Genomic DNA, 8,627 nt, shown 5'->3' on the forward strand with positions numbered 1-8,627 from the left:
TTTATAACGTAAAAGACAAACAAAAATTGAATATTTATTTTGAATATATCCAAAACATACACATGAAACTAATCATATCGATTAAAATCAATTTTAAAGTACTATGTAGATAAAAAGTAAATACCTTCTAATATATGTTAATCATTATTCTTATTTTACTTTAATTGTATCTTGTACTGCTCTGGATTTTTTATTAATAAAATACAAAAAAACCATCATGCGACTTTTTAAATTATCGTTTAGTTTAATTTTGTTATTTGTAAGAAAATATTTACGAAATATGTGATAAAGTTTTTCATAAATTTCATATATATAATGTATAGTTGTTAATTGTTAATTTGTGGGACCAAAATGAAGTGTATATTACAAGTTCAAGGACTATAAATAAAAATTGACCAAAAATTCATCGTCTTCCCCAAATTTTAGGTCTCGACTCTGCTCTTCAAACCTAAAATTAATAGCTCCAATTTTTCTTCACTTATAATCTATTAATTTCCAAATACACCAGCTCTTCTACTGCAACAAGTCTCCAACTCTAATTTTATAGATCTACAACTCCAATTTTCTTGATCAGAGCAAGATAATATACCATATACACTACCATTATTAGGGGATGCTAGACACCCCCAAGCATCCCTACTAGCTCCGCCATTGTCTATAATGTTCGTGAACAAAGTTTTTTCAAAAAACGAAGAAAATTTTTTTTTGCTTCCCCCGCTTCCCCCGATTGGTTACTTCCCTCTTGATCCTACCACTATATATATATATATATATATATATATATATATATATATATATATATATATATATATATATATATATATATATATATATATAGTTTTACTTTCTTATGTTCTTATATATATTGTCTATATGTGTGCCTATGTTGTTCGCTGATTAAAAGTTTATTTTTTAGTCTATTGTAGTCCATATATGATCTGTGGTCATACGATGAAAGATGGAGCACATTGAACTATACTGGAGCAAAAACATGGAATAAAAAGTTCTTTTTGATCTATTTTAGTCTATTGTTTTTGATCTATTTTATGTAAGAATGTTATAATTCACCAATGATTCTTATTGATCAAAGAGGCCAAATATATAGTACATGATCTGATCTCATATCCCTTGATTTTAGAGATCCTACATTTAATATGAGATATGGATAGATATGTCTACATTTAATGCTAGATATTACATAAGATATTGTCTACGTCTAATATCCGTTAACATCCCCCCGCAGTTTGAGCGGGAGAGGAATGAACGGTCAAACTGGATTAAAATGCTAAAAACTAAATAACATTTTTCTTTCCGAGCAGACTGATATTCGTTGATGTGGTTGCGTATTGCTTGACTGCGTTTCCTTTTCCGTAACGTTTTTTTTTCTACGTCGTGGCTTGCTTTGCCTAAGGATTGAGCAGGACTTGGGCATTGAACTTTGTCGACGATAACCAGTCTTTATCGGAAGAGATTATTATTATTATTCTTATTATTATTATTATTATTTTTTGTGGAGGTTTGGAACCTAGTCTAGCTAGGCGGCTCATCCTCACGCCGATGATATATATAAAATGATAAGTGGCGAGTGGGACCAAATGATAATAATAATGATATGGGTAGGTGCCATCTCGTGGAATTGATTTCTAGAATTGAGAAAGTGAATTATTACTCAAGTCCACACCTCACCTTTTGCTTTTAAAAACTCAACTTTTTCAACATAATCAGAAGAAAAGCAGCAGCTAAGTTGAATATTTTCCCAATTATTATTATCATTATTTTTAGCAGCACAGATAAATTGGGCTAGAAAACGATTGTTTCAGAAACGACCAATACACACCACTGTTTGGTCAGAATTGAAGAACGAAGTCACCGGAAAAAGAACGGCGGCAGGAGGTGGACACGCTGGGAAAGATATAAAAATTTCAGGAAATGAAATTCGAGACTGTAGGAGTCGAACGGTGGTGGATGGATAGAAGACCGAAGTAGAGTTTCGGCTCTGATGGGGTTAGGAAGATTTGATGGGTGGTAGAGCAGAAGCGGCACACATTCGGCCGACTAGGTTTTGGATCAAACCCTCTGATACCATGTAAGAATGTTATAATTCACCCATTCTTATTGATCAAAGAGGCCAAATATATAGTACATGATCTGATCTCATATCCATTGATTTTAGGGATCCTACATTTAATATGAGATATGGATAGATATGCCTACATTTAATGGTAGATATTACATAAGATATTGTCTACGTCTAATATCCGCTAACATTTTAGTCTATTGTTTTTGATATATTTTATAAATAGTTATTCCAAGGATGCTAGAATAACGGTACGTTCTGCTTTCCCCAATTTTTTTTTTTTTTTTTTTTGTTGTTTTAATTTGATTAATATCTAATAAGTAGGTTATTTAATGATTTTGTACTTTATTGGTGGTTTATTGATGAGTTTGAGTGCTAATGACTGTTAATGCTTATCTATCATTCAATTTTTTGTTGCTTAAAATTCAGTTGTTGGTGTTAATAATCATGACAGCGGCACGTCAGAACGTTTCGAGGAATAGCTACTCGAATTATCATGAAGAAAATTTTTCGTATAACCAACAATATGATAGTAGAATTTTGAGCACTAAGTTTATTAGAAGCTCAGTTGTCAGGACCATTGATCATAGAATTATTGAATTGCAAGGCAAATGCAATGAAGTTGATTATCAAGAACAGAAAATATTAACCCGTCATCTCGAATGATAGGGTTGAGAAGCAGATGAAGATTTCATCTAAGAACAGAGTCCACCCAAACACTTACCAAGATAAAAACAAGTGTTAAGTTCTAACGGAAACGTTTAAGTGATTCAAGACTTTCAACATACGTACCATAAACCAACACTTCTTCGCACTCTTCAACTGTTACACTTGTGCATCTTCTTTCATCCATATTGTATATAAGCATTTGATTTGCATGACTATTACCCAACAAAATATCCCGATTGCTGACTTGAGCAATGAACATAGACCATAGATCGATATGATTTTGAAATATACAAAGTTTAGTCCAGGACTTAGGAACCCCATAATCCTCCATCACCCACAATTCATAACAGACACTGAGCAAATCATCACACAGAATAGCAACTAATTTCCCACCAAGAGCAAAGACCCGGGAAAACTTATCTACATCATAATTGAATGAATCAGGTAACCCGATTTCACGAAATTTGTCAATATCTAAACTAAAGGCAGCAATAGTCATTGTTGAGCGTCTGTTCTTACGACCCAGTGAAGATTATTGTTTAAGAGTACCCCAGAACTTAGTTTATGATGATTAGATAGTTGGTAAGGGAAATTAGTCAACATGTTGCATGAGTTGTTACGTAAACTATATACGCGTACAATTTTGCATTTAGTATCAGAATCCCTACGAGAAATAGAGATTACTTTATAATCATGTGCTGAAGCATCATAACCAAATCCATATGTTTCATCACTACTTTTCCCAAACGGAAAATCCAAGGTCTCTCGTGTAGTTGGATTGACTAAAAAGAGGTTATCAAATATATAACTGTTTATAACAAGGCCGTTGCAAGACCCATGTATCTCAAGCAATAGTTCCTGTAAATTCAGGCATTTAGCTTTAACGGTTTCAAGTGAGGTTTGGGTGTTGAGTTGTTTTATACTGACTGAGTAGAGAGACTCCCCATCGGACTCCACTAAAATCAGTTGGGTGGGGTCAGAATTGGGGTTGTTTTTGGTAAATTTTTGAATATGGGTCTTGATAAAAAAAAAAAAAAAATTGGACAGCGATTGGGATCACCCGATGGGGACTAAACCACCCGTTGCGATCATCTTCCGTTTCGACTATGCCGAGGGGGTCTTGATAAAATTGGGACTGGAAATGAGTGAGTACCATCGTTTAGAAACTGATTTGATACGGCCTAGGGATTTAGGAGGTAAAAAAGGTAGAACTGCTTCGATAAGGTCCGGTGGAAGGTGGTTTAGGGCAGACATTGGGTTATGGTACCTTAATCTGATTGTATGTTTTGCTTCCAAGATTAGACAAAGCCCTAGAATGGCTCAACCTGCTAAGTGGACCTGGTGACAAAAGATTATTAGAGTGAAATTTCACAACCAAAAGTATAAAAACAAAACAAGATTCATCATTAAATACTTAGAATAGAAATGGATTTGAGCAAAGAGGAATTTATAACAATATGCAACAAGTAGCTATTCACAGTTGAAACAAACATCATTCAAGCTCTGGATTTGAGCAAAGCGGAATTTATAACCACTTGGAGGCACAAACTTGGATGAATTTGGAATGCAGGAATCATATAAAAGGTCTAGTAACAATGCTGGTATTTATCTAATAGATCAAATATAGTTAGCTATTTATTTGAATCAAACAGTCGACTGACTTTGACTACTTGGTATTATTCTTTGCAGAATTTATATACTTATAACTTTATTTTTCAACTTTGAAATCTAATACACACAATACAAAGTTAAAATACAAATAAATAATGTATTATAAATCACTGAAAAACTAAAATAGTAAAATATAACCATTCAGGCTTGCCTGAGTGGCTACCGAGTTGCTCAATGAAGCACACTACCTGGGTTCAATTCCTGGCTATGCCAAATTGTTCAAAAATGGAGTGTGACTAGAGGGTGCACATAATGCGCAATTTACCCGGTATCAGGTCTCGCGTTCGGGGGGCTTGATTACCCTAGGTTTTACCTTCTATGGGGAGCCAATTGTTGGGAAATTACGGTCTCCCTAATTCCCACCACCCAGCCCAACAATAATAATAAAGAAATAAGAACAATACACAACACAAGATTTAACGTGGAAACTCCAAAACAGGAGAAAAACCACCGGTCCCCAAAGAGAGAAAATACACTATATCACAAATTGTTACAATGATATAGACGACTCTCTTAAGCCAACTACACTCTCCAAAATATTTAACTAATACAACTCTCAAACAAGGGTAAGAAAGAAAGAAATAATCAAATACTTAAAGTGTATTGATTGGTGCAAATTGGAAGTAATCCCATGACCTCCTTTTATAGCCAAGGAGTTCACCTCCAACTTTCTCCTCCCACCTATGTGGGATAACATCCTTTTTACCAATATAGCTAGCAACCATATTCATCTTCTAACCAAAACTATAACCAACAAATCTCCACCTTTTGGATAGAAGAAGATAACCATACTTCAACATTATAAGGATAACCGATATAGATGCTTCCTCGATGACAACTTCAAGATCCTCATCTTCATGCCGATGACATTATCTCCCAAAAGACAAAACTTGCATCTTCATCGAACATTGTCTAAACCGACAATCATTGTCATCACAGACAATCATAACTCTTAACAAGAATTATCATACTCCACCATTAAGAGTATAGCACTTAGAATATCACATTCCAAGCATTTCACCTCGGCACATGTTGTTGAACAACCAGCTGAAACTTTATGGTGCAACTTCGCTGTTTGGCTTTCCCGAAAGTCCCATCAGCTACAACATCAGTTTCCACCACACAACATGCATCAATGCCAAACCAATGCCCATGTGCAATTGTGGAACCGCTAACGAACATCCCTTTCCATGGTGGCGCGGACACACCATGAGGATGACGTGACTTCAGAGGAATTCGTCACTCTCCGTAACAACGGAGACAATGTTAGCGTCTTTGGAGCCATTTGCCGGATTAGCTCCACCTGGACAATTAACCCTTACATGCCCAGTCTTCCCGCACCTCCAGCATACCAGATTCTTTCCAGAGTTTCTCTTTCGCCTATCCGAACACAACACTATCGTATCTCCTGATGACGAGACCCCGTTACCTTCCAGTCTTTTCTCCTCGGATAGGAGCTTGCTAGTAACGTCTTCAAACTTCAGAGTTTTCTTCCCATACATCAAAATAGGTTTCATGTGTTCATAAGACGATGATAAAGATAATATCAACCTCAAAGCTTTATCTTCATCATCCGTTTTAACTCCAATAGCCTCCAGTTCTGAAACAATACCGTTAAGAATACTTAGATGATCTGAAATCTTTGAACCCCCATCCATACGCAGAGTATGAAATTGTTCTTTAAGACACAACCGATTTGAGATGCCCTTGCCCTGGTACAACTGCTCTAGTTTAACCCAAAGCTCCTTTGCCGTTGATAACCCGTGCACATTTGCAAGCACGTTCTTTGCAAGACACAAACGAATCGCACTTGCCGCCCTCAAATCCATATCATCCCATTCTTCTTCATCGAACTTCTTGCTAGAATCACTGCCGGGAACAAGGGTGGGTTTACCCTTCAAAGCCTTGTGTAAACCGGACTGAATCAACACATCCTTGACTTGAACCTGCCATAAGCCAAAATTGATCATCCCATCAAATTTCTCTACATCAAACCTCATTGGACTGAACTTCGACATCGTATCCGTATCCTATAAACAACACTTTCTCTGATTTTGCTCACGTTTCGAATAGCCAAAAGATGTAGCAGGTAGCCAGGACCCTTTAAATCGGAAATCCACAACTAGGCCACTAACAAATCCAACTATTACTACGAATCAGAAAAAATATTGTCTAACCAGATACCCTATACGATCAATAGAACTCGTTTCTGATGTGGACGATCCACTCCCGTGGCAACCACAGAGCATACTCCGACTCCTATAACCGAGACCCCCTCAAACCTGACGCTCTGATACCAGTTGTTGGGAAATTACGGTCTCCCTAATTCCCACCACCCAGCCCAACAATAATAATAAAGAAATAAGAACAATACACAACACAAGATTTAACGTGGAAACTCCAAAACAGGAGAAAAACCACCGGTCCCCAAAGAGAGAAAATACACTATATCACAAATTGTTACAATGATATAGACGACTCTCTTAAGCCAACTACACTCTCCAAAATATTTAACTAATACAACTCTCAAACAAGGGTAAGAAAGAAAGAAATAATCAAATACTTAAAGTGTATTGATTGGTGCAATTTGAAAGTAATCCCATGACCTCCTTTTATAGCCAAGGAGTTCACCTCCAACTTTCTCCTCCCACCTATGTGGGATAACATCCTTTTTACCAATATAGCTAGCAACCATATTCATCTTCTAACCAAAACTATAACCAACACCAATGTGCTCGTTTATAGAAGGGCTTCCTCACTTACCAAAAAAAAAAAAAAAAAAATATAGTAAAATATGATAATTTCGTGAAATTATAGAACAAATAAGTACATGTTTTCAAAATGGAGGAAACAAATGTAATCTTTATATACAAATAAGTAATCTTTATATATATGATAATTTCGTGAAAATATAGAACAAATACATATTTATTGAGTTTTATTAACTGATACCCATTGGACCTCTTCTTTTATAAGACTTTGAATAATTTTCTGAGTTGCCGAGTTTTTGACCGAGTTTCTGAGTTGGACGCGGACTCCCGGAGTTGGCCGAGAACTCCCTGAGCTAGCTGAGAAACTCGGCCGTTGACCAAGTAATTGACCAGGTTGGGCACCGAGACGTCGGCTGGTGATCTAAACCGAGAACTCGGCCGAGTTGGGCGAGTTTTACAACACTGTTTTTTAATGTATGCACCTATTTGATCACTCATCAAGCTCTTTTGTTTTATCTCTATCAAAGATAACAGGTAACAGGTTTTTCTTTACTAGTAATCTGATCAGAGAATAAAGACACTTAAATAGGACAGGTTACCTGACGGAAAGATGTAACAAACACTTCTTATGTTTTATCTTTATGTGTCAAAAAACGGTATCTATGAATTATTTTACAGACAGACATCGAGGGAAAGGGAAACGTTGGGTTATTTCATGAATCATGATATTGATATGCCTTCTACCCCAATAAAATTCTGGTAATGAGGACTCTAGCAAGGCACTACATGCAAACGAGAGTGCAATGTGCTGCACTTAACTCTAATTGAAAATCATTCACCCTATATCACTAATCCAGCTCGGCATTTCATAGATTCTAAAGTTAAATGTGCATTCTACAAACTCATCTTAATAACAAACATCCATATTGTAAACACTAACTTCATTCATATCACTACTGCCCAACTAAATATCCCGAATGGTGATGTTGAGGAAACCAGATCCATATATAAGGTTTCAAAGGTACAATGTTTCGTCCAACACCTAAAAGCATCTAATTTCCCACAAAGAACACAGCTGACAACAAAATGGTAGATTGGAGTACTACCGAACCCATATTCTTCCAGATGGGATAAAAAGTAGTTAAAAGTTTCATCTTTTTGTAGTTTCAAAAAGACTAGCATGTCATACTCTCATCTAAAGCGTGTAGTTTACCAAAACTACTACATATAGTCGAAAACATCTTTGTGTAGTAAGAATTCTAACACAGTAAGGATCGTCTAAACACCTGATGGACCTTAAATGTATCCACCATTGTTGCTTATAGATATTTTGGTAGGATATTATAAGATTGCCATGAATTGAAGAACATAGTTGAAAAATATATATATTTACATAGGTCATAGAGAAGGCAGCACCTGCAGTCCTAGATCTTGAAGAGATTCAATATTAGATGTTCTTCAAGACTGCATTCAAACACATATGGTTCAAATCATGACAT

At 35.9% G+C, this 8,627-nt stretch overlaps 2 protein-coding genes across 2 annotated transcripts; both read right to left on the reverse strand.

The window, feature by feature from the left end:
- Window positions 1-2,825: 2,825 nt before the first annotated feature.
- On the reverse strand, window positions 2,826-3,245 carry LOC139889006 (F-box/kelch-repeat protein At3g06240-like). The gene has a single exon (XM_071871982.1). It carries the CDS (start codon window positions 3,243-3,245, stop codon window positions 2,826-2,828), a length of 420 nt encoding a protein of 139 aa, XP_071728083.1.
- Window positions 3,242-4,000, reverse strand: LOC139889007 (F-box/kelch-repeat protein At3g23880-like). The gene is made up of 2 exons (XM_071871983.1): window positions 3,857-4,000; window positions 3,242-3,763 (listed from the first exon to the last, which is right to left on the reverse strand). The coding sequence occupies exons 1-2, from the start codon at window positions 3,998-4,000 to the stop codon at window positions 3,242-3,244; spliced, it is 666 nt and encodes a 221-aa protein (XP_071728084.1).
- Between the last annotated feature and the right edge of the window lie 4,627 nt (window positions 4,001-8,627).

Source organism: Rutidosis leptorrhynchoides, chromosome 2 (assembly GCF_046630445.1).
Source record: "Rutidosis leptorrhynchoides isolate AG116_Rl617_1_P2 chromosome 2, CSIRO_AGI_Rlap_v1, whole genome shotgun sequence".
Classification (NCBI taxonomy): domain Eukaryota; kingdom Viridiplantae; phylum Streptophyta; class Magnoliopsida; order Asterales; family Asteraceae; genus Rutidosis; species Rutidosis leptorrhynchoides.